Source organism: Mytilus californianus, unplaced genomic scaffold, assembly GCF_021869535.1.
Source record: "Mytilus californianus isolate M0D057914Y unplaced genomic scaffold, xbMytCali1.0.p SCAF_10, whole genome shotgun sequence".
Lineage (NCBI taxonomy): Eukaryota > Metazoa > Mollusca > Bivalvia > Mytilida > Mytilidae > Mytilus > Mytilus californianus.
This window is the reverse complement of record NW_026262582.1, coordinates 39,744,654-39,770,792: the sequence shown is the minus strand read 5'-3', so window position 1 is coordinate 39,770,792 and position 26,139 is coordinate 39,744,654. Positions and strand designations below refer to the sequence as shown.

The window sequence follows — 26,139 nt, the reverse complement described above, 5'->3', positions numbered from 1 at the left end:
TTTTGTTTTATTTGAGAGTCAATGATAAGTCTTTTTTAAACGAAACGCGTGCCTGGCGCGTATAAAATTCTCATCCTGGTATTTATGGTGAGTTTATTTTGCATACCCTTCCGGAGCGCATGAGATCATCGGGGTTTTTGAGTCGGTTTGTATTGTTCTGTGATTGGTTGTATGAGTTTTCACGGGTTGTCGTTTCGTCGTTTTTCTTTTCGGACATGGTATTGTTTTTTCTCCCTTTGACATGATATTTGATTATTCCTTTCGTAACGTATGCCTCGTTTTACTTTCTATCAATGTTCGATTTGTGTTCTTTATCATCACTTCTTGCCTTCATCCATAGACATAATCAAGAATATACCGTCAACAACTGTTTCACAATAGATCATACATGTACATCAGCAAACAAAAACAAAAAAAAAATCCAGATTCTGTTCATTTTAATATTATGCTTGTTATTTTCAATCGTTTTGGTAATGATCTTATTTTAGAAATTGCTTCTTCGATAATTTCTCTAAAATATTTTTGGAACTTTTATTATTTGATTGTTATGAAGTGTTTGTTTATTTGAATTTTGAGAAATATGAATGTCGACATTATCATATCTTTTATGAGACTGTATTCAGTTGTGTAGTTGTACGTGTGTTGCAAAGGAATTGAGTTACGTCCCTTTGTTTGATTTTGTGTTCAAACTTTTAATATCGAAATAACCTAAATAATTCAGCACCCCTACCCGTGGTCGCTAGAATAGAGAATAATTTCCCAAAAAATAATGAACAGAGAAAAATGAGCAAAAAGAAAAAAAAAAAGAATAGAGAATAATGGGACGTAAAAAGCAGAAATGAACCATGTACAGAATAAAAAAATCATGTTATTAAGAATTGAATGCTTCTTTTTGTAACTTCATTGGGGCGTAAAAGCGTTGACTGAAGTACATTTTGTATGAAGCGCGGAAGCGCTTCATTCTAAAAATGTGCACACGGTCAACGCTTTTACAACCCTATGAAGTTACAAAAAGAAGCATTCAATACTTATAATTACATTTTTTGTGTAAGATCATGAAAACACGGTTTTTATCAAGTTTTTATTTAATTTACCTGTGCACTTTATTGTGGGACCTCGTGTCATCATGAATGATAAATTTCATTGTGTAATGAAGTTGATTAAGGAATAACGCGAGATTGTATTCAGCCAATCAGAATAACGTATTATAATGAAACATACATCATAGTAATTATTAACAAATAAATCTAATTGTAAAATTATTATCATGAGATTTTTACAGAATAAACTTTATTTTTCAAGATGAAGAAAAATGCCCCCAAAAATTAAAGGATACAGAAATGAAAGACCCCCAAATCCAGACCCTCTTGTATCGATCTATTGAGTGAAGACTTTTACAACTGAGTTTTACATTTTTTCCCTATGTTGTTCAGTTAAACCACTGTCTCGGTTAGGACGCCTACAAACAGGTTTAATCGCGCCGCATTCTGTATGTGAATGTCACAAGAGTCTGTTATCGTTTGTTGCTGTATATCGTATTTGTTTTTCTCTATTGTTATATACATAAACCAGACCGTTGGTTTTGCTCGTTTGAATTGTTTTACATTTTGTCATGTCGGGGCGTTTTATGTCGTATGGGTTTAGATCATTGTTGAAGGTCATTCCGATAACATGCAGTAACTAAGATCTACGTCATTTTGGTCTCTATTCGATAGTTTTCTCATTGTCAATTATACCACATTTTTTTAAAAATAAAAATAAAAATATACCAGTAAAGTTATTCGCATGTTCCTTTTCACCAACTATCATAAACGTTGCTTTAAGCCCTTCACGTTGTGCAATTGAAATTTTCTATTTTTAAGTTGGTTAGATAACATTATCATTTTATTAAAATAGTGTAAAGGTGTATACCCGTAAAATATGATGGATAGTTTATTATTATAAAAGCACGCAGGAACGGTTACAGAGAAGTTAAAATAATAATAAACATACATAAACATTAACCTGCATAAAAATGTTAAGATGAGATCACATATAAAAGTTATCTTACTGATGATACATTGTATGAAATTGCATTGCTCTCTGAGTGTCTTTGGCTTTTTGAATTTAAACAGCTTGATAAATTTCAAAGCGTTATGACCGACAATCTAATTAAAATATAGATCTCTGATTTCGTTATACTACATATGAGTATAACGAACCTTTTCCCTTCATCTTCTAAAGTCGGATAAACAAAGATATAGTTATATTCGTCTCAAATACTAGTACTAGTATCTCTACTCTTGCATATAGAACACTTTCTTTCAATTCTGTCAAAATTATACGACCACCCCTTTTCTTTTGACAGTGCATGATTCGACACATTCTATTCTTTACATGAATATTCACATATCACAATTACTTGAATATAAAAATATATAATACATTTATCATTACAAATAATATCACAAGAGCATGGTTATGTTTAAACAAAATATGATTGCATTTTATATTTTGTTTCTTTTGATACTACATAGCACTCGATTCATTTTTTGGAATATTATATAGCTCCGATTTTGACTGCAACAACTTTTGAGCGTTCATAGTGAGTGTTAATGTACATGTGTCGATGATGTGAACACAGCAAAACAAACACATTGTGGACAACGACAGTTGGACGCATATCTTAGCAAACTCCGAAACAGTAGTAACTGCGAGTAACTGCAAGTGTACTCTCAGATCTGTATACATAGTGTCTTTTTTGTTGTTAGGGATGAAGGATGTATAAATACCCTGCCACGTCCGGTCCGTGTTCATGTTTGATGTTTTTCTGCTTTGTATCGATCTGATGAGGTAAGCCTTTTCAACTGGTTTTGATAGTTTGTTCTTATGTTGTGTTGTTACACCACTGTCCCAGTTTAGGGGGAGGGTTGACAGGGGGGGATCCAGCCATTTTCAAAAAAAAAAAGGGGGGGTTCCCAACCAAGGATAAAGGTGGGTTCCAACTTTATGTCCCCATTTAAATGCATTTATCATCAAAAAAAAAAAATGGGGGTTCCAACCCCCGGAACCCCTCTCTGGATCCGCCACTGGTTGAGCGCTCACAAACATGTTTCCCGCCGCATTCTTTATGTGCCTGTCCCAAGTCAGGAGCATGTAGTTCAGTGGTTGTCCGCCGTTGTCGTTGTTTCATGTCTGTCATAATTGTTTTTCGTAAATTGTTTTGTTATAAATTCGACCGTTTGTGTTCTCAATTGAATTGTTTCATATTTTTCATGTCGGGGCCTTTTATAGCTGACTATACGGTATGGGTTTTTCTTACTTTTTGAAGGCCGTACGGTTGCCTATAATTGCTTACATCCACTTTATTTGAACTTTGGTGGATAGTTGTCTCATTGGCAATCATACCTCATCTCCTTATTTTTAAAGTAACGTCCTCCTTGCTACGCTACATGATAGTCTAGCGAAGCAACGTTACCGCTGTTTCGGAGTTTGATATCCGTAGGAACATATCCAACATATGACAGAGTCAGTGTCAACATCTTTGCGCAATCAATGTCGACGTTTCCTTGATAATTCAAATGTTTTACTTTGAACATTATGTTACTAGTCCAACATAGCTTTTAGAAGATACAAGATAAATAATATTTTACTAAGTACAATACAATTTCTTCTTAACCATCACATGTCAGCGATATGCGAACAGTTAGTAACCATTATACTGTAAATATGCATATGCTATTGGGAATAGAATACAATAAAATAAAAACACTATCCCGAATATAACTTGTCCAACAGTTCCAAGGGTCTGATCCTTCTCTGGTTCATTTGGGTTTTCAACTGAAATTGGATAAAACAACAATAATTTTATAGATGTCCATAAATAAACTCATCATGATAGATACCAGGCTTAATATTTTGTACGCTAGACGCGCGTTTCGTCTACATGTATAACCATAATGTGTTGTTATAGGCTTATTTGGTTATATGTATCGTTATGCTGCTGTCGCATAGACGTACAGGCAGTATACTTCAAATCTATATTTGTTCATATCACATGCCTATTATCCTGATTTATACAAAATCAACAAATGGTATAAATAGCATTCGCGTTGTAAAAATATAGAGATACAATGTATGAGGGTATGGATGGGGGTCCTTCATTTATGTATCCTTTAATTTTCTAGACCATTTTTCTCTATTCTTCAGTTGAACGGCAAACGCCTGAATCTGACAGATAGAGGTCAATTTGTCGACAAAAAAAGTACCCGTATGTAAAATGTTTACGCCCCAAAACAGCGCCACCTATAATTTTTTCTTTGTCGTCTTTGAGCACGATGATCCGTTCTTTAGGGAATTAAAACTTTAAATTAACTGAAACATACAAAAGTAAGTATAGAAAACATATTTGAATATATATATTTACATGATTAACTAGGTATGATATGCTGGCAATATGCGCAATGATCTTTAATTCCACTTTGAAAAGGAGTTTGTTCCGTATGTTAAAATGGCGGATTTCAATGTTTACATTTTTTCGTCAAAGTAATAGCTGACACAATTTCATATCCAATCATTTATGAGCAATTTTTTTATTGTTTTTTGAAGATCATCCAATTAAATTTACCGTTATAAAGTGGCTACACGTTACCAGCCATCGTTACATAACCACGTTGTTTTCGAAGAGGACTTCTCACGGAAGGTTGTATTAGCAATTTTCTCCAGAAAAAAACACAATAGTTTTGTAATATCTCATTATATTAAGCTCTTGTAACAACACACACATACTTATAACATCTACGAAGTATCCAGACGTGTTTTGTTGTTAATGTAAACACAAATCTGTGTAAATTCAACCGATTTAGGTCCTTGTTTATCAGTTTCAATACACGCTGCCATCCTTTTTTATTCAACATGTACATGTATTTTCATACGTTGTTGTCCCTGTACACTTAGCATTACTTTATTCTTTAATTGTAACGGGCATTAGATTGATTGATTGATTGATTGATTGTTAATAGTTGGACAATGCCACAAAACACTAATTGTAGCTTGGTACATAGTGGAAGGGAGCCAGGTCCCTGTAAAATTTGTGGCACACATGATCAGACAAAGCGTTATGTTCATATGTGTCAGAAAAAGGATCGATTACCTGCATATTATGAATATGTAAAGGAACATCATTCTATAGAAGATGAAGATTGCATTTGCAGGAAATGTGATGCAAAGTTAACAAGGGACAGTCGTCTCTTGAGCGATGATGTTACATCCCCTACTAAACGCAGAAGTCTAGAATTCTGTGATAGTGCAAGTAATGCACCAGATTTTTCTGGATCTATTTCAGGTTCATGTTCCACTTTCAGTGATTGTGCAAGTGTTGCACCTGATTCATGTGTTTCTATTTCAGGTTCATGTTTCCTTTCATCTTTACATTGTGATATATCATGTAGGGTTGCTTCAGTTGAGCCCCTCAAGTTTAAGAATTGCTTTAAGACTTGGGACTCGTCTCAGCAGCCCCTTCCTGATTCCAGTGATGTTAAGGTTACATTATGTGAGGATCATTACAGAGAGTATCAGAAATGTGTTCATGATATAAACTGTTGTATATGTGACAAATCTTTAAAATATTCAAAAAAGTTTGTTACTATATCTCCAGATAAACATGACCATTTCAACCTGTACATTACAGAAGAATTAAATGTTGAAAAAGAAATAGAACCTGAAAGCATGATAGTATGTTTGAGTTGCTATAGATCATACAACGTGTTTTCAAAATCTACTAATTTCACATTAATTCATGCACAGTCTGATGTATTTTTAGTTGATTGTTTACAGGAGTTTGATGAGATTGATATTAAATCAGTTGACGTCACAAACATTGATTTATTTTGTTTCAGGATGATTCTGGCAGAAGTTGTAAACAAATTTTTGACATATAAACCACTTTTACTGCAGTCTTTATACTCAGAATATTGTGGACATGTCTCAAAATTGTGCAACACTTTAAACATTTCATTAAATGTTGAGAGTGAAAATAGAACTAAGCATGATATTAGGTGGATTTTTAAAATGCTTAAGTCATGCTTAGGTTCTGCACTTCACTATTGGGTGCCAGAGGGTTTGAAGACAGGTAGGATGGTATATAGAGTAGGTACAGACTTCATGCGCTGTGCACATTCACAGCTTCATGGTCATAAAAAGAGTATTGATGAACTTCAAGCTGTGAATAAGGCCTTGCAGATTAAACTTGATGACTTGTCAGAAAGTTTGCAGGCAATGAAGAAGATTGAATGTCTTGATGAAACATTAAAAATCACCAGAGAGTGTATTAAGTCATATGTTTCTTCAAGTGTTAATTCTTCTGAACTACCTGATATTAGATGCTTTGATGTGCATGATGAGATACGGAAGCTTGACCCTGTTCTTTGGAATTTCATTTATAGACTTACTGCAAATGAAATTGAGGAGAAAGAATTGCGCAGAGATGTGTTTAATTTATGGGAAAACAGCTATTTAGGTATAGATGATTCATGTTTGAGATTATTTCCTAGGCTTTTTATTGCTAGCTGCATTTTTAATGCTCAAAGTTCTAAATGTGGTCAACCCCTTCATTTGCTTCTAAGTGATGTCTTGGACAAATACAGTGGTTCTTCTACAGAACTTTTAGCAATTAGCAATCGACTTGGTGCAACTGTTTCGAAGGAGTCATTGAAGCGTTTTATTAGTAGTAGGTGCATTCAGCTTGATAAAGAACCTAATTTGTTAAGTTCAGACAGTTTCACTGTTGCATCTTTTGACAATTTGGATAAAAACCAAAAGTATGCTATAGTTGGGACAGGAGCAAACAAATCAGGTTTTCATGGCACGACTATTCAAGCAGTTACACCAAAGCCGAGTGTTAAGCATGATTTTACGTATGTTCCAAAGCCTTCTGAGTCTAGTGATCCCGATCAGAGTGCTTCGGAAACCGGTGTAAAATCAGTATCTAGGAGTATTCCATCTGATTTGATTAAGGCCTTAAGGGAACCTGGAGACAACATTGGTGAACCTTCAAACATTAAAGTAAATAGGTTTACTCGGTTATCTTTAGATGATTTTTCCATATCTGAGGCGGAGAAAGTTGCGTGGGATAAACATGTGTCAGATTTGTCTGCGTACTGTTTCTCTAAATCAGTGTTGAAAACAAATCATATTGTTCTTCCTGGTCTTAAGGCTTATTTAGCATATGACTGCAGCCAGACAGAGGTTTCTGAGTTTCACTCAATTGCAGTTTTGGATGAAACAGCTGACTCCAAAGCTACAGTTGAGTTGACACTCAATATTTTGTATGAGAAGTTCAAGGTTGGAACTAAGATCAACTATTTAGTTGTAGTTGGTGATGGTAAGTCTTACGATATTCTCATTAAGCTGAAATCAGAATATGGTAATGCACTAGATTGGGTTTTGCCATACCCTGGAGATTGGCATATTCTGAAAAACCTGCTACCAGTGTTTATGAAAATATACTATGATGCTGGTCTGAAAGAACTAGCTGTCAAGTTTCATCATGGTGCCACTCTGAAGGTGTTAACAGAGTGCACTAGATTTCCCATGACCCACCGGTTTTTATCACATGTTTGGGAAGCCATGTTCAGATATCAGGTAGAGTCTTTCATGAGGTCACACAGGTCACCAGGTGTTGCTTGTTTTGATGATGATTTTCAGAAAATCATTTCTGTCATTTTGGAAAGTGCTGACATTACAGTTAGTAGAGACTGTAATGGGAATCTTGAAGGTGATATTCAAGATTTCAAGGTATGGTCTTCTGTTTTGGAACAGAAGGATAGGTTTTCTATGATGTTGCAAGGTGTACAAGTCGAATTCGATGAATGGCGTAAGCAATCAAGTGAAAAAAGCGAGACATTTCGTTTTTGGGATAATTTCATTCATGTAGACTTTATGGCATACCTTGGTCTATACGTTGCCATTAGGGAACAGAATTGGGATTTACGAAATGCCTCGCTGAAGAACTTGGCTTGCCTTTTCACTGCTTTTGACAGGCATAATTACATGCGTATGATTCCTTATCACTTTGCTGACCTACTTACATTCCCTCTCGATGTCATACACCATTTTAAGGCTGGTTGCTTTGCAGTGTCTTTGTCTGGGGATAATTTTTTTTCAGTGGCTCTTGATGAAGCTCATGAGATGGAGATCAACCTCAAGACCAAAAAGGCAATAAACACCTTCAGTTTACCTTCATTGACTGCCATGACATATTATCTGCCTTACAGAGCTGAAACATAGCATAATCTGAAGGTGAAGTTAGATATTGAAAGTGGTCAGTCAGGTAAACGCAAGGAATTGTCAAAGTCTTACATTCATAGTGAAGAGCAGACCATTTTCCAATATGTGGAAAAATTGAAGGTTTCCTCACTATTTGTTGACGATTTGGTAGGTAATCTTCATCATATATTTACACACACCACCGCTACTAGTGACCAGGCAGATTCCCTTTTGAGGTACAGGTACTATGGTAGTGAGGACATGAATAATTATATTCAGTGTTTCTTGATCAGGGTCCCCGATATTTCAGTTAAGCAGCCACACAGGAAAAGGCGAAACCTTAAAACCTTTTCTTCTCCCAAGGTGACTGTTCATAAGCAGAAGAAAGAGATCAAGGATAATAAGACTGTGATCTCTTGTTTACGCAAGCAAATAGCTTTTTCAAAACTCTCCTCAGAACCAGTTTCTGATCTGGACCAGTTTTTGGCTTTGCCTAGAGCTATTTGTGATGCGGAAGGCATTCCCCTGAAAGGTCAGAAGTCATTGTCCCTTCATCATTTTAGGTCATGCTATCCTGATGCCTTCCTTTCTGCTTTACCCACAGAGACAGGACTTACTGCAGTTATACTGGAAGGCATGTTTATGATTAACTCCAACCCAGCCCCTCAGCATAAGACCTTTGGAGATTACGCTAAGTTTATATTTGACAGGTGGATTGTTAGGTCATATAAGCAGTTTTCTGCTTCAGAAATCCATGTTGTGTTTGATCACCCAAACAGGCATGGTTGTAGTCCGAAGGATGTGGAGAGGTCACGAAGAGATAGTAGTGTTCAGGCGACTGACTCTACTGTGCTAAGTTCAGTGGTACATGAAGGTCTTTTGCTGCCTTCCAGTTGGAGGTCTTTTCTAGCCAACCGTGAAAACAAGAGAAACTTGGTGAATTTTTTGTCCTATGAGCTTTTAAGACTAGCATTGTCATTTTTCATAGATGGATTGTGTACTGTCATTACAGCTGGTGGTTTTGACGACGACAACCGTGACAAAGCACTTGGGATCTCTTATCTTCACGTTGGCATTGTAGAGTTTGCACAGCTGTCTGCAAATCACGAAGAAGGTGATACACGGGTTTGGTTACATGCGTCTCAGACAGCTGCCAGTCGAGTTATTATTTATAGTCCTGATACAGACACCTTTTTCATTGGTCTCCCTATTGTTAAATCTCTGAGGAAGTCTGTTTTTGTACAGACTAAGGAGACTCCCTATGAGAAGACTTTTATAGATATGATGAGCTTCCTTTCACTTCTTTCTCATGACCTCTCTCTGCAAGGTATACATGATATTGAATCATGTATTCAGATGTTGTATATTTGCAGTGGGTGTGATTTTGTGTCATTCTTCCATGGTTGTGGTAAGGAAGCATTTTTAGATGGCTTTTACCAGAATGCACAGTTTATTGCAGGTGATTTGAACCTTTCCACTCACGATGAAACAGGGCTATGTTCATTTTATAGATTGGTAGCATCAGTATACTTTGCTAAACATAGACCTGCTTTTCGGCCATCTGCTTCTATTAGTGAATTATATAACACACTTGAACTGGGTGACGGATTAGAAAGTCACACAGCATTGGTTAAGATCATACGTGAGCATATGTGGGAGCGTATACAATCTGAGGATAATATGCTCCCCAATTCGGATGCTTTACAGCTTCATTGGGATAGAAGTTGTTGGGTTGCCAAGTACTGGAAGCAAGCACTTGATAATTCTATGCATTTAGAACCCATAGACAAATCTGGTTGGATTATTAAAAACACAATTGTATCTGTAGTTTGGGATTCTGATGTAAACATAGATAAAGTGGAGAAAACTATTAAGTGGTACACCAAGGGTTGCTCTTGCAAAAGTGGTTGTACCACTAATAGATGCAGTTGCAGGAAGTCTGGTCTTAGTGTTGGTGGTTATTGTGGTCCAGGTTGTAAGTGTCAGAACTGTAAGAACATTGCTAGTTGTCAAAATGAACTTCCAGAGTTGTTTGATGAATTAGAATGTTTTTCTGATATTGAGTTAGATGCTTGTAGCGATATTGATTCTGATTCCAATTCTGATGAAGGTGAGGATGAAGTGCAAATTGCCACATCTCACCCATCAGAAGAGTTTCAGCAATATTGGGATACTTTTGGATTTTTAACAGGTGAGCTAGTACCAGATCTGTAAATCTGCCGAGTATTTCTTCGCACCTTACAATTGATTCATTTTGTTTAAAGACCCTTCCAATACAACCATGCCTTGCTGTTTTTATATAACACTAGGATTTTTAAGTTTAGTCCATTTTCCTAGCACAATACGGTCTATTTAAAATAGCAGCCCCAAAGTCCATTAAAGAATGTATTGATTGACGTTTAACACCACTTTAATCACTGTTGGACAGTGGAATTGTTATGGCCGTCTATTTTTGTTGGTAGAGGAACCTGCAGAGAACCACTGACATTCAGAGTCAATTAAGTAAATATATGTTAAGTCCATGAAAAAAAAAATCAAGCATACTTTTCTTATCAGGTGTTTTTGCAATTTACATTAAAGTTTAATATCGGTAACGTTTCCGTCAAGTTAAAAAAGTATGTTTATGCAAATGCATTGTCAAGGATACACAATTGTTAAGATTATTTTTTAAATTTATATCAAAGGCTTATATCTTATGTATCAAGTTTGGAAAATGAGCTCTGAATGTTATTTCTATTATTATTTCAATAATAACATCCATTTATGATAAAATACATTGTAAATGATAAGTAATTGAAGACCTATTGGTGACCTTCTGCTGTTGTCTGTTCTATGGTCGGGTTGTTGTCTCTTTGACATATTCCCCATTCCCATTCTCAATTTTATACATATTAAATTAGGAGATAAGGTATGAATGCCAACGAGACCGCTATCCTTGTGCAGTAGATTTAAGCAACTATCAGTGTAAGAATGGCATTCAACAATGAGCAAAGCCCCATCTGTTCTATCATCTTTATTTACCCAACATGTGAAACATTGCTGACTGAAAAGAAATTATCTCCCTGTATGTATTTAGTTTCATACATTTGTCTCCTGCATTTTGTAATTTGTAGAATATGTTTAATTTCCTCCTCTGCTGAAAAGTTATTTTTGTGTAGTTATCATTCTTATTCATTTTTCAAATAACTCCCCTTCTCCACCATTCACCTATCCCCTTTATCCACCCCATCTACCTATTCCCTACTCCACCCAACCCTCATTTAAGTACACAGCAAGGTTTGGTTGTATCTGTTGTGTTTTTAATATGGATGATATGTATCGGCTGTATGGTGTGTTCCTGTTAATTCCATTGTATCAATATATATGTTACAGTACAAATTGAAATACACTAGAATCCAGAATCCCCCAAGTACAAATTTGAAATCAAATATCTATCATTATGATTCATTTTTATCAACTACAATATTTGAAATTACTAATCAGAGATTAAGGACAACTCCAAAATTGATGATCTTTAATATATACTTGTATATTAGTTTGATCCGTTTTTTTAATAATACATATATCATGTATATATACATTTAAGTTTTGCTGGAAAGTTAAAGTACATCATCTGAACTTGTGGTACTGTGAATTTTGAACAAGAATGAAAGATTATGGTATAATTACCAGTGAGACAGCACTCCAGCAATAAAAATAAGAAGATTTCGTATAATAACCAGAGAGACAGTATTCCACAAAAAAAAAAAAAAAAAAAATTGGTATAAAGCCATGATAGCCAGTGAAACAGAACTCCAACAATAAAAATAAACATTTTCTACAATAACCAGTGAGGCAGTATTCCACCAAAAACAATTATGTGGTATATGGCCATGATAGCCAGTGAGACAGCACGCCAGCAATAAAAATAAACATTTTGTATATTAACCAGTGAGGCAGTATTTCCCCAAAAACAATTATGTTGTATATGGCCATGATAGCCAGTGAGACAGCACTCCAGCAATAAAAATAAACATTTTGTATATTAACCAGTGAGGCAGTATTTCCCCAAAAACAATTATGTGGTATATGGCCATGATAGCACGTGAGACAGCACTCCAGCAATAAAAATAAGATGATTTTGTATATTAACCAGTGAGACAGTATTCCACCAACAAAGAAAAATCCCTATGTGGTATATAGCCAGTGAGACAGCAGTCCACCAATTTGTGCGAAGAGGATTCTAAATCCTAATGAATTTCAATTAGTACTGTAGCATACTGTATATCCAGTACTTGCAACCACTTTAAAAATGAGTTTATTGAATTATGGCCAAAAACCCCTTATAAGTAATGGTTTTAAGATTAATGTAAATGATGAACATGACTAGTTTTTGGACACATTGACAAAGGGTTGAAGGGAAGGGAAATAATAATGTACAACATTATCATATTAATTTCAGTTATTTTATTTTTCAATTGGAGGCCAGAAATGACCATTTATACTGTTGTATCTGTGTATTCAGAGCATCTTAATTTCTCATTAATTTACTTTAAATTTATTCCTGTTTGAAAAAAACTGGTGTTTTAATTTTTTTTTAATTTCTTTTTTTACAAATTTAAAATTATATTATATGGTAATATTGTCAGCATTCTTTAAGTCTAAATATTAAATTTTGCAATAAAGACTAGTACTTTAAATGTCTCTTATCTGCTTGTCTAAACTATGCACTCATAGTTCATAAAGTTAAAACGAAATGTTTTTTACATACTCTAATATTTGATATAGCATGCATACTTGTACAAATGTATTAGGTCATTTTCTGGTGTTCATTTAAGATTGCTACTTAAACAAAGCCCTTTATTTTACTTTCTTATCGTATACACTTTTCAGGTGTATTCAGGGTAAGCATAGTTATTAGTTAATTTTTTATATTTTTTCACAAATTATGAGTAATTTAGATTTAGTTTGTGTTCAAGTACCAGAGAAACATAATGTTCTGGTGCTTGGACATAGTTTTGTTGCTCGTTTGGGAAATGATGTTTCTAAGATTTCTTCTTTAAGACCTGATTTTGACCTTGATCAGGCTGTAGTTCACTGTCTTGGTTTCAGGGGGGGGGGGGGGGGGGGGGGGGTGTTATCAGTGACCTTATTGAAGATCTGTCAGGGAGACTTCACAGCAAACTCCATAGTTTTCGTCCAGAAATGGTGATACTACAGATTGGTGGCAACGATATTGATAAAGCAAAAGATTATCATCCACAGTTGTACATGGAGTCTGTGAAGCATTTCATCACAAAGCTCCAGACCGTATACCAGGTACAAAAAGTTGTTCTGTGCGAGATGTTTCCTTGTCTTAAAGTCCGGGAAACTGATGTTGACTTTTATAATGAGGAAAAAGATAAGTTGAATAGGGAGTTGGATGCTCACTATTCAGTTAGGCATGCATCACCTGGTGTTGTGTTTTGGTACCACAGGGGTGGTATAACAAGTTCAGAGGGTTATTTTAGTAAGCGTGATGGTGTTCATCTGAATGATGAAGGTACTAAACGTTTTTATTTTAGTATCAGAAGGGCTATTGGAAGTATTTACCCAGAATGGTAGTTCAATAGTCCTTCAAGTTTGGAATTTAAAGAAGTTCTTACTGTCTGCATGTGCCTAACTAAGTACCTGGATTCTTCTGTTACGAAGTTTTCGTCTGTCATATGTCTATTTTCCTTGACCTCGTAAGGATAACTATATTTGGTATATATATATAGGTTCCTTTCAATATGTACATGTCTATATTTGATGTATTGAATGATTGACAAGGTCTAGTTGTTTTGGTTTGATCTATCTCTCAGATCTATACTATTTCAGCATTAGGGCTACTATATTTGGTGTATTGAATGATTAGGGCTACTATATTTGGTGTATTGAATGATTAGGGCTACTATATTTGGTGTATTGAATGATAAGGGCTACTTTATTTGGTGTATTGAATGATTAGGGCTACTATATTTGGTGTATTGAATGATAAGGGCTACTTTATTTGGTGTATTGAATGATTAGGGCTACTATATTTGGTGTATTGAATGATTGTAAGGTAAATTGACAAGGTTTAGCTGTTGTGGTTTGATCCAGCTCTCGGATCTATACTATTTCAGCAATAGGGCTACTATATTTGGTATATTGAATGATTGTAAGGTGTGAGTTTCCGTTTGGCAGGTTTCATCCCAATGTGACTTTTAACTTGTAGGGTTCATTGTTCAATGTTTTGTTTTTGTTGTTTTGTCTCTTTCTTGTATATTACATTTGGTGTATTAAATGACGAAGGAATACATGTATGTCTGGCAGGTTTCATACATCCTTGACTTTTTTCATGGTTCATTGGTCAATGATAATTTTTCACTGATTTGTCAGTTTATCAGATACTGTTTAACTATATTTGGTGTATGGAATGATTTACAGCTCTGGAGCTTTGTGATGAAATGCCTTGTGACGAGGTGTAAATTACAAAAAACATACATTTGTTCAATTTTTCAATTAATTTTAGCCCCTTCTACCAAATTCTTATTTCCAATAAAAATTGAATAATGAAATATTTATATTTAAAGAACAAAAAAAAATCATTTTACATGGAAATTTAACTTTTGTGTCCGTTTCTTAACATCTTGCAAAGGAAAAGTTTAGGTCACCTTTAAATGATTTTAAGTTAATTCATTTTTAAAACCCCTTTCATATTATAATAGGTAAAGGTCATTTCACTTTCCATAAATAATCCAACAAATTTTAAAGAAAGACATCCCTGAATTTGATATATATAGGAAACAAATGAGATATTTTTTTTCTTATATAAATGAAGTTATCTAATTTTCTTTATTTTTTTTAAGTTGTCTATTTAAATCATTTTATTTCCGTTTTTAAGTTACTTGAGAAATACATGAAATATGGGTTGGTTAATCTAGAAGAAAAATCATTAAAATTTTTACTATTTAAAAGTAAATCGCTTTAAACTGCCATACAACTTCATGGAGGGTGGTAGATCATTGTCTACAATGTTTTTCATGTTGTTGGGAACAGTTTAAAAACATTTCATTTTGTTGAATGATTTTTTTTATTGCTAATTTAATAATTATAATTAGGTATTTATGGGTTATTTGAAACTTATGACTGACGAACATTTGAAGAAATATATGGAATAGATGGAACTTTGTTGTTATTAAATGTAGTGAAATGAAAAGGAACTTGAAATAAAAGGTATTGTCCTGAACATGCATGAAATATTTGCCACTGGACGTAAAGCAAACAACAATCAATCAATAAATAAAATGTACAACTTCATGGAGAGTGGTAGATCATTGTCTACAATGTTTTTCATGTTGTTGGTAAAACATTTGAATTTCGTTGAGGCTGAAATATTCTGTGTTATGGTATTACTAAGTCCGTCATTGACTTCTTTTGTGTGAAATCTCAATAAGTTTAGGGCATACGAAACAGTTACAGGGGTGGTAATGTAATCGCTTACAAAAAAAAAAATTTGGCAACATTTGGAAAACAATTATTTTAAGAAAACTTGAGAAGAGAAGACGTTCAAATTTTATTTTATATTATTTTGTAATTATCTTTTAAAACAAGAAGTGTTGGTATGTTAGCAAAGATTAGAAATGTCCAAGAAACCAGAAATTCTAGTCATGTGCAAAATTAATACTCCATTTATCTCCAAAAATTAGCACATGAAGCTTTATTTTTTCATTTCAAATTTGAATTGACTGAAGGGAAAAAAAGCTTGTATTTAAACTTTCATCAAAATATCAGTGTGGGTTTAAAACTGTATAGTATGCCCTTTAAGTGTTTCTGTACCAATTTAAGCTAAATATATATTGGAATTTTTAACTCTTAATGTTTTTGAATTAGGAATAAAAATTGATCATTTTAGTGGATTTAAAGATGCTAATAAAATTCAAGCACAATTTTAAAAATTCATATTGCTCTTTCATAGCTTTTTTAATGTTTAAGAAAGTTCTTTTGCTTAAATTTTTTTGGGAAAGAGTGTTACTAATGATTTTGCTGAAGGAAAGAAAAATTCAGTAAAGAGCTTATTTGTAAGAGATTTGTTAAATGTAATTTTACTCCTTAATTCCAATCAATTTATCAAAAGTACATTTTTTTCTCCTTATTGCAATGGCTGTATTATGCTCCTTTGATAAAACATTGTTATCTTTTGGCTATGGAGGGGGTTGTAGATTAATAGTTATTGTATTTGAAGATTGAGTGTTAAAAATATTGCAGATTATGAAATCATTATTTTACATTAATTTTTAACTAAAATTCCCAATATCCCTTTTCATGAATGAACAGTAACATAATGATGATTTCATTTACAATTCTTTAATTTATGTATCAGAGAAGTGGCAATGAAATCACATTTGGTTATTTAAATCACTTTTCATGTTGGTTTTTTGTCCCAAAGTGTTCCAGGCGATACAAAGGCATGCTGTTTCCAGCAGGGTAAACAAGTTTGTGATGAGGTCAGTTAAGTTGTTAAAGTTGATAAGGTCTTCTGTTAAAGTTTGGGTAATGTCAGTTTTAAGGAATTAAATGATATGCGCTATACCCCATTTTCATGGATCTTATTTTTACTTTTTCTCTGAGTTGTGGTCTGTTGATTTTGGGAAAAAAGGACAAAAGATACTAGAGGAACATTAGAACTCATAAGTCATTGTAAGTCAAAGATAAACTGATGAATCTTGATAAAAAGTAAAGGACCTAAAGGCATACAAAACACAACATAGAAAACTATACACTATGAACCCACATGAACTCCACCAAAAAATTGCGGTGATCTCCGGTGCCCTTGAAGGATAAGCAGATCCTGCTCCACATGTTTATAGCTTTGTTAAAATCTTAAGTTTGTGGGGAAGTCAATAATATTGTTTGCAGTTGTATTAGCCCAGCACATTCAGTTTTTCATTGAAGATATTTTGGCCTTGTCCACACATTCCTGGTCTGTTTACTTGTCAACATTTGCTGAATTTATGTGTTTAAGTTCATGATAATGTCTGGTTTTAGAAGGAACCACTTACTATAAATAAAAATGGTAAATGATATTTGGATCTTTGAATATTAGTTTGATGAATAGTATGTTTAAATTTCAATATTTGTATGTTACTATAAAAAGAATAGGCGAGACATTTCTCTATACGTCAACAGCTTATGTACTGTTAATTGGTAGTCTATACAAGTCACTTCAGTCAAATCCAACATGCAAGGTACATGGTTTTAAATTAGATAAAATGGATGAATAAAGATGGAGAAATAGTTTATTTAAATAAGGACAAGTGGTATGATAGTGATTATGACTTTAGACCAATGTTTAAATGATGTGGATGTACAATGTAAGCACCTTCAATTATGAGTGAAACCCATACTGACAGTTCGGCATACAAAAAATAAAACATCAATTTATTTACCAATTCAAACAATCTCCTGTGTCCTTACTTGGAACAGACACATAAAAAGTATGGCAAGTTAAATGTTTTAAATCCTCAACACCTGGAGAGTCGTGATTTGCTGAACTTTACAGATTGCCTGATTGGTACCAAGCACAAAAACAAGTTACAAAACCAGAGTCATTACGCATAATATAGATATAAGAAGATGTGGTATGATTGCCAATGAGACAACTCTCAATTCAAGTCATAATTTGTAAAAGTAAACCATTATATGTCAAAGACTTAACTGATTTTAATAACCAAAGTTTGAACATTGACACATTTTCAGGTTATAATATTTTGTAAGTCCATTTAAGTTTTCTTTTGAGGTGAATGTGCTTACTAATTTTATCCTTCTGAATACAGGGTATTCCTAATATAGTGTAGATTAGCATTTATTTTTTTCTTTGCTGAAGCCATATAACATAGAGTTCTTGTGTATTCCTCTTACTTGTAGATTTAATATTATAGTACTTGTTTATTTTGTTGCCAGTAAACCACTAAACATAGTATTGCTTATGCTATTTTCCTATTACTCTTTTAACAGAATAGTTGCTTATTCAATTTGCATGTAAATTATATAACAAAGTATTTGCTTATTCCTGTTGCATACTAATTGTTATACGCCCGTTTACGGGACGTATTATGGTATACCTCTGTCCGTCCGTCCGTCTGTCCGTCCGTCGTCAACATGTCAGACATTAACTCAAAAATGCTTTAACCAATTTGCATAAAATTTTGGTGAATTGTTTATATCTATTGACGTGAGCTCCCTTTCGTTTTTTATAAATTTAAGATTTTACGTTTCCGAGTTATGGGGTTTTATTCATTAAAAAAAGGGGGATTTTCCAGTTTTCTGACAATAACTCAAGAATGCTTTCACCAACTTGCAAGAAATTGTGGTGAATTGTTTATATCTATTGACATGAGCTCCCTTTCAATTTTTATATATTTTAGATTTTACGTTTTCGAATTACAGGGTTTTATTCATAAAAAAAGGGGGATTTTCCAGTTTTCGGATAAAAAATCAAAACTGCTTTCAGCAGTTCTATGAAACTTTGGTGAATTGTTTATATCTATTGATGTAAGCTCCATTTAGAATTTTATAAATTTTTCATTTATCATTTCTGAATTATGGGGTTTTATTCATGAAAAAAGGTGGGATTTTCCAGTTTTCGGACAATAACTCAAAAATGCTGTCAGCAATTCTCATGAAACTTTGGTGAATTGTTTAAATCTATTGATGTAAGCTCCCTTTACATTTTCATAAATTTCTAATTTGACATTGAGAAATAATTGAACTTTATTTGTTTATAGTCTGACAACAGATTTACTAAGTATTGCGCAACAGCACAGTGTATTGCACAACAGCAAGAAATCTTTAATTGAATATAAATTAAATTCATATAACTAATTTCAATTTCTTTGACTACATTCATTCAGAAACCTATAATATGTCAAATATTTAATAACAATCCAAATTCAGACCTGTATCAAGCTTGAATATTGTGTCCATTTTTGCCCCAACTGTTCATGGTTGGACCTCTGCGGGCGTATCCAGCTGCGCTCAGCGAAGCAGTTTATTTAACAGAGTTCTTGTCTATTAACATAGAGAATTACTTTTGCATGTAATTGTATTAGAAAATGAATATCACATAATTTAAGTGAAGTCATTGGTAAGTGACTATGAGTTATCATAATACCCCCTGTTGTGACAGGATATATTTATTCTGGTTAATGACTGGCTGTATATTTAGTTGCACATCAAATACATGTACATGTACAGGTTGCTCCCTTTTTATTTTTTCATCTTTTTTTCTTATTAATTTATTCAAACATATTTCATTTCATGTATACTGCGAGGATGCTGGAGAGGTGTAAGGAAAACAGATATTTATGAGTTTATTTTTTTACTTATTTCTTAGTTCGGTTAACTTTTAGTTATTTCATGATTTACTGCTTTGCTTTGTTTCTGTTTTTTTATTTCCCTGTAAGAACAGTATTGAATATCAACATAATTTGGTTTAAATTTAAAATTGCCGTACAGTTCATTTATATGTGTACCTTTTATTAAATTATAATGCAAAAACATTTAATATATATTTCCAAAAAAGCATAAACATATAGTATAAACTTTTAACAGATCCCTTTTTCTATATTCATAATTCAATTAAAAATTAAAAGAAATCTGCTTTTGCTAAAACTTTGTAGAACTTTTTAATTTTAATTTAAGAAAAAATATCACAAACTTCTTTTGGCATTTATGTGAATTGTATAATACCATATTGCATTTCAGATTTTTTTTTAGTTTTATTTTTACTTTGTTCTTCATGTTTTAAATCCATTTCTGGCTTTTGGATGTTTGAATGTCTCTTGATTTAAAGCCAGCAGTAGAACTTGTACATCTGATATAATTTCTAATCTAAAAAGATGATATAATTAAAATGTTAATATTCTGTTCACATCAAATAATGTTTTATTGCTTAGATATCAATATTCACAATTTTCAAGGAAATATTGTCTACATTTTCAATTTGTACATAGATTGGATAAAATTGTAAAAAAAGTTCTTTGCTAAATGTAACACGAGTTCTGCTGATGAATCAACAACCGAATTGGATATAAATCCTTTCTATTGTTGGATCGCTAGAGGGCGCTGCAAGGGTACTGCAGTGTATCCACCAATAAAACCGGTGGGCGTGTTTATTTCTATCTTTTTTTTTTTATTTTATTTTAAGTGAAATACATACTCTGACCCTGATTAGTTTTTTGTATATCAAATTTTTGGTTTGAAATCATTTATTCATTGTTGGCCAAAATTCAACAATTATTAATTTTAAGGTTCTAGTTTCATCTGAATTTTTCTATTTAAATTTTTACCTTAGAAAAAAGGCTATCATGTCATAAAATGTAACCTTTTCTTCGCAGGTCATTTAAAAAACCCTGATAGTTTGCTATTTACATACTGTCTAGAAATAATTTTATGAGCAGCATTCAACCACAGAATCTCTAGCATATTTGTTAATTCTCCCCTTTTGACAATTAAATTTAATGAATATATTATTTGCTAGCCTTTGCATGTTTGAAAATTTTGTTGTCTGGAGTTTAGGGAAGTTCCTCACAAAGTAATTTCTCTCTTATAAGATTTATAAATTTGGAAGTTTTTATAACCCTGGAAGTACATGAACAAATGCAATATTCAATCATTTCATATCTATTTTTGTGTAATCAAAATTTAAATGAATATTAATTATTGACTAACGATTTAAGGAAACAACGAAATATTTTAAACTGTAATCATGCATTACTCAGATTACTGTTCAGTTTTGCTGAATACAACTTGCACTTCCTTCGTTGCGTGGACCTAGTTATCTCCCTTTGATCTCCGCTTCGCCACGAATAAGCTGACACAATTGCGTATCCGGGGAATTTATGATCTATAATTAATATATAAGATCCAGAAAATGGTTTTACTTCATATTTTATACCCCTCCATACGTTACCAAACCCATTTAAGAAATGATTTGGGATTTTCCGTAGACCTACGCAAATTTTACAAAAAAAATTTCAACTTCCATCGTTATTTTAGAATACTTTTATAACACCTTTCATAAATAAGTATACATAATAATGACGCTTATTCACTCAAGATTTGGACCCTACAAGTTTTATTTATGTACGAGTTACAATTAGACGATACGAGGTAAAAAACCAAGAGGTGTACACGTTCACAAGAAAACGGTAAACTCTGACCTTTTATCACGTGACCAATGTCTTGAACTTAGACGCCATTCAATCGTTTGCCGTTCAACTGCTTTATGTATTTTTTGCACATTAATCTCTATTCTTTATATTTTAGCACCCCATTATTCTCTATTCTTTATATTTTAGCACCCCATTATTCTCTATTCTTTATATTTTAGGTCCATTGTTCTCTTTCTTTATGTTTTTCGCCAAATATTTCTATTCTTTAAACCCCTATCCAAACCCTCGTGTATTGTGATTTTAAAACAATTGATATTTTTCATAACTTTAAAAGTCAACTTTTTATATGTGACGTATAACAATTTAATCTATATATCTGAATTCAAAACAAATATTGTACTGATAACTAGTTAATATACATAAATGTATCTTATTTTGTTACATCATAAACATCACCAACCAGTTTTTACTTCAGGAGCCATCTCAACACAAACATCATTGGCCGTCTCAAAACGTTGTCTGATCGTCTTTGTTCCGACGCAGCAGTCGAGCTCAAATGGATGATGAATACATTCTTTCGAGACGTAATGGTACTTCATGCTGATTTCAACTTTGTAAAACACATCACTTCGAACGGAACTTATGTTCAACAAGTTCGTAATATTTTGATTCTATGAAATAAATAAGGAGAATTATTATTTTCCAAAACAGTTAGTGATTTTCTTTGTATTGAATATATACGTTATCATTTAAAATATGAAACCAGTGCACATTGAGACAAATATTTACAGGCCGTACTACATTGTTTCACTTAAAATAAGATAGGAACATGACACACATACATGTTAAAAAGTTTGACACCTTATTAAACAGTTTTGTGGATACAAGATGTAATTTAAGTTTTGATCATTAATATATAACACTAATAGGAAAAGGGCGCCTATACAAGAAGACATGGCAATCCGGTAATAACACGAACAACTCTGGCTATGAGGGGAACTCCAACAAAGTCAAAATTATTTTGTTTCTTCGGAAACTGAGATATCGTAACAATCAAAGTTGTGAAGGAGACAACTTTACATGTGTAGTGATAATTTGAGTCCCCATTTTACATTACCAATAGTTGAGGGTTTCGATTGGAAAGGGGTACAAGTCATCATTTCTGTATTTTTAATTTTTTAGGCCCTTTTCTCTATTCTTTATTTTTAGACCATTATTCTATATTGAATTTCTTAATATTTGAACAACCCATTATTCTCTATTCTTGTTAGCACCCCATTGTTCTCTATTCTCTATATGTTAGAATTCCATTATTCTTTTTTGATCCGAGCGTCACTGATGAGTTATATAGACGAAACGCAAGACTGGCGTACACAACTATAATCCTTCTATCTATGATGAGTTTTTTCATTATTTTTTTTTATGCCGATCTTTCTCTATTTTTCATTGTTTGGTCCCTTATTTTCTATTATATAAACACCACCAAGCACCATAGTCAACAAGTTACGAGTATGTTTTACTAATAGTGCAATAATGGGGAAAGGGTAAATTGCATAATGACTAAACAACATACCCCATATAACGCTTTGCAAGTAGGAACTGGAAACACTTTTTCAAATTTCATTGAAAGTAACAAATGATCATCTTCTTGGTTGAAAGATGTTTTGCCTTTGTCAGGATGGTCTAAAAAATATATAATTTACAAGGTCATGAACATGCACAAAATACTTATTAAAATCAATAATTAAAAAAAGGTTACGTAGTATGATCACCAATGAGACAACGACCCATTTATGACCAAGGACAAAGATGTGAACAATTAAAGACCAGCGGCGGATTCTCAGGGGGAGGGACGGAAGAAAGTTAGATATACTAATTAACCGAATAACCAAATCTATACTTACAATGAGTGACACGACGAGTAAATTAGATTACCCCAATGTTGTGTGGGCTCGGGTTGCTCAGTCTTTTCCTTTCTAAGTAGTATTTTGGGAACTTGTTTATGATTTCGTCGTCTTTCGATTTTGTATAAGCATTGTCAGTTTCACCCGACTTAAGAGTTTTGAATGTCCCCTTGTTATATTCCGTATCTTTTTTAAGGAGAACTTACGGACTTGCTTTTCGGAATTCTTCTAGTCATTATTAAAATGATTATATTCATTTAACGCTATTATCATACAATAGGACAAAAATTATTTAAAGTCCCAAAACTCCAGAAAATTAAGAGATGCGCCATGAGCATATGATACGCCCGTAGCCCTTTTAGCTCGTCTTTATGCTTTAAATGAATTTATATGATCAACTAGAAATGTTGTGAACACTGCTCAAATAGACCCCCCCCCCCCTCAAAAAAAGAAAGAAAGAAGAGACCTGCACACACAGTGATATACATATTGGCACAACACATGAATAGTTTGGCACGTTTAACTCTACATCAAGTTTAACTAAGTTTGTGGCCTCGATTTATGAATGAATAAAATTCTATAACCGTCCAAAGTGTTACAAATGGACAGTTTTCATCGATTTTTCAACGAATAAAGTTCCATAACTCCGCAATGTCATATATAAAAAGAAAAAAAAAAAAAAGGAGCTTACAATACACCAAAGTTTCATGAATTGCTCAAAGCATTTTTGACTTATAGTCGGAGAACTGGAAAATCCCATATTTTTTATGAATAAAATCCCATAACTCGGAAATGTAAAACCTGAAATTTATAAAAATTGAAAGGGAGCTTACGTCAATAGATATAAACAATTCACCAAATTTTCCTGAAAATTGGTGAAAGCGTTTTTGAGTTATTGTCCGAAGTGCTGACGACAGACAGACAGACGGACGGACAATGGAAAACCATAACACGTCCCTTAAACGGGCGTATAAAAATGGTTAAATCGACATGACAGTATAAGCACGATCAACCAATCACGATTAGAAACAATCTTTGCAAACGGTTTTTGTTATCAAAGTGTAACCCTTTATCACGATATAGGGGTTAGGCAATACCTATATAAAGGTAAAAGCATAAAGTTTTAAATTAAATAAAAAAATGTAAATGAAGGCCTAGGGTTATTGATCAAATGAAACAAAAAACATGCAACATATAAGTCGGAAATACTTGCATTCGAAATTCTCCACAGTCATATTCAGAACATTCTTGTAGGTTTGGAAGCCATGTTGGCAAGTGTATGGCACGTTCACGTCACCAGTATCTAACGACGTTATAGTTAAAATGGAAGTACGTTTAGACTTGTCTAGTTCCTCTGAATATTTTGTATCGTTTACTGTCTCGCCGTTTACCACCAATACTTTGACGTTTTTTCCTTTACTCCAATGTCTGGAGTTGTCGAGTGATGTATCATTGTCAAGATTACAATGTAATTCTATATCTTTTCCAAACACTGCTGGTTTTGTGGCCAGGCTCCACGATACCGATCCTGTAAGAATATCATGATATAATAAACAACTCAAGAAAATGATTTTAAAAGAGAACGCGCAATCTGTTAAAACATATTTTAATGTACAAAAATTAAAATGACTTCTGTAAGATATGTCTCGTTAATGGTTGCATCAAGTTATAAATATTTGCTTTTTTGTTTTGTTTTTTAGGGTACTTTGTGTTATTGGTAGATCTTTGATTGTCCATACTTGCTTAACTCTATAAATGCCTTTTCCTTGTAAATGTGTCGTTGAGATCCTATTAGTCCAGCTGATTCGTGCATATTTTTAGAAGAATTGTGGGTTTGATGATAAAAGCACGAAACTTTGCCCAATAGTAGATATATATTTGATAATCAATCTAAGCTATGGACCCAATCTGAAAAATCCAATATGGCGGCCATTTTTAAGATGTCTGCCAATCAGTCTAAATTTCACAAAAATGTCTTATTAAAAGCAAATAATATTCAAACCAAATCTTTTAAAAACATATAAAATGTAATCCAACTTTTCTAGTAAGTCATGACGTTATATTAGACGTTTGTTTTTTTCAAAATGGCGGAAAATTTCAAAATGGTCCCAAAAAGTGAAAATGAACACAACTAAGACAAGACTTTGCTTATATTCTATCGAATTGCTTTTTGAAGTTCATACAATATTCTAGGGATTGTATTTCCATGATACATGGATGCTGCTTGCAAGATAATTTAATCAAAGATCCTATAAATGGAAACATTCGAAAGTTTTTAGGACGCCATCAGGATTTGTTTGGCCATTAGGTACCATCTGAGTCACAATTGATGATTTATGTGTTTTACTTCTCTTTGCCACAAGTCTTCTTTTTCCTCGATTGTGGTAACATCAAGATAATCAATAAAAGCGACTTATGACAAAATTTTTACAAACGCTAATCATGGTAGCATCACGAGTGCTTCAAGTTGGCCAGAAACTACACACTCTTCTGTAACAACTACGAATACCCCTAGTTTTAATGAAAAGGGACTTGTGTTGTTAATGCTTCCAATGTGGTGTGATTTGCTCTTTATTTTTCAATTATTGGTCTGTGTTGTCAAACAGTGAAAGTCTTGTTTATCCATCGTACACGCACGGGAAACCTTGTTTCATTTCAAACGTTCACATTCGGTCAAGTTTTGTATAATTACATGTACCAATGGTTTTTACATGTTTTAAATTTTGTGATTCTAAAGTTTAGAAGGGAGACATTTATAAATCCACTATCATATGATATATGCCTAATTACTGGATATGACTCATTAATCTATTTAAACAAGAGCACATAGGCAG

At 33.2% G+C, this 26,139-nt stretch overlaps 1 protein-coding gene across 1 annotated transcript in view; it reads right to left on the bottom strand.

Moving 5' to 3' along the window:
• Positions 1–1,916: 1,916 nt before the first annotated feature.
• The window catches only part of LOC127718099 (uncharacterized), a 28,499-nt gene continuing 4,276 nt past the window's right edge, over positions 1,917–26,139 (bottom strand). Inside the window, exons 4-7 of the mRNA XM_052223991.1 lie at positions 24,519–24,833; positions 22,975–23,084; positions 21,862–22,072; positions 1,917–3,819 (exon numbers count right to left, since the gene is read on the bottom strand). Coding sequence (XP_052079951.1) covers positions 3,686–3,819; positions 21,862–22,072; positions 22,975–23,084; positions 24,519–24,833 — 770 coding nt within the window. The 3' untranslated portion in view covers positions 1,917–3,685. The remainder of the gene's footprint in view (positions 3,820–21,861; positions 22,073–22,974; positions 23,085–24,518; positions 24,834–26,139) is intronic.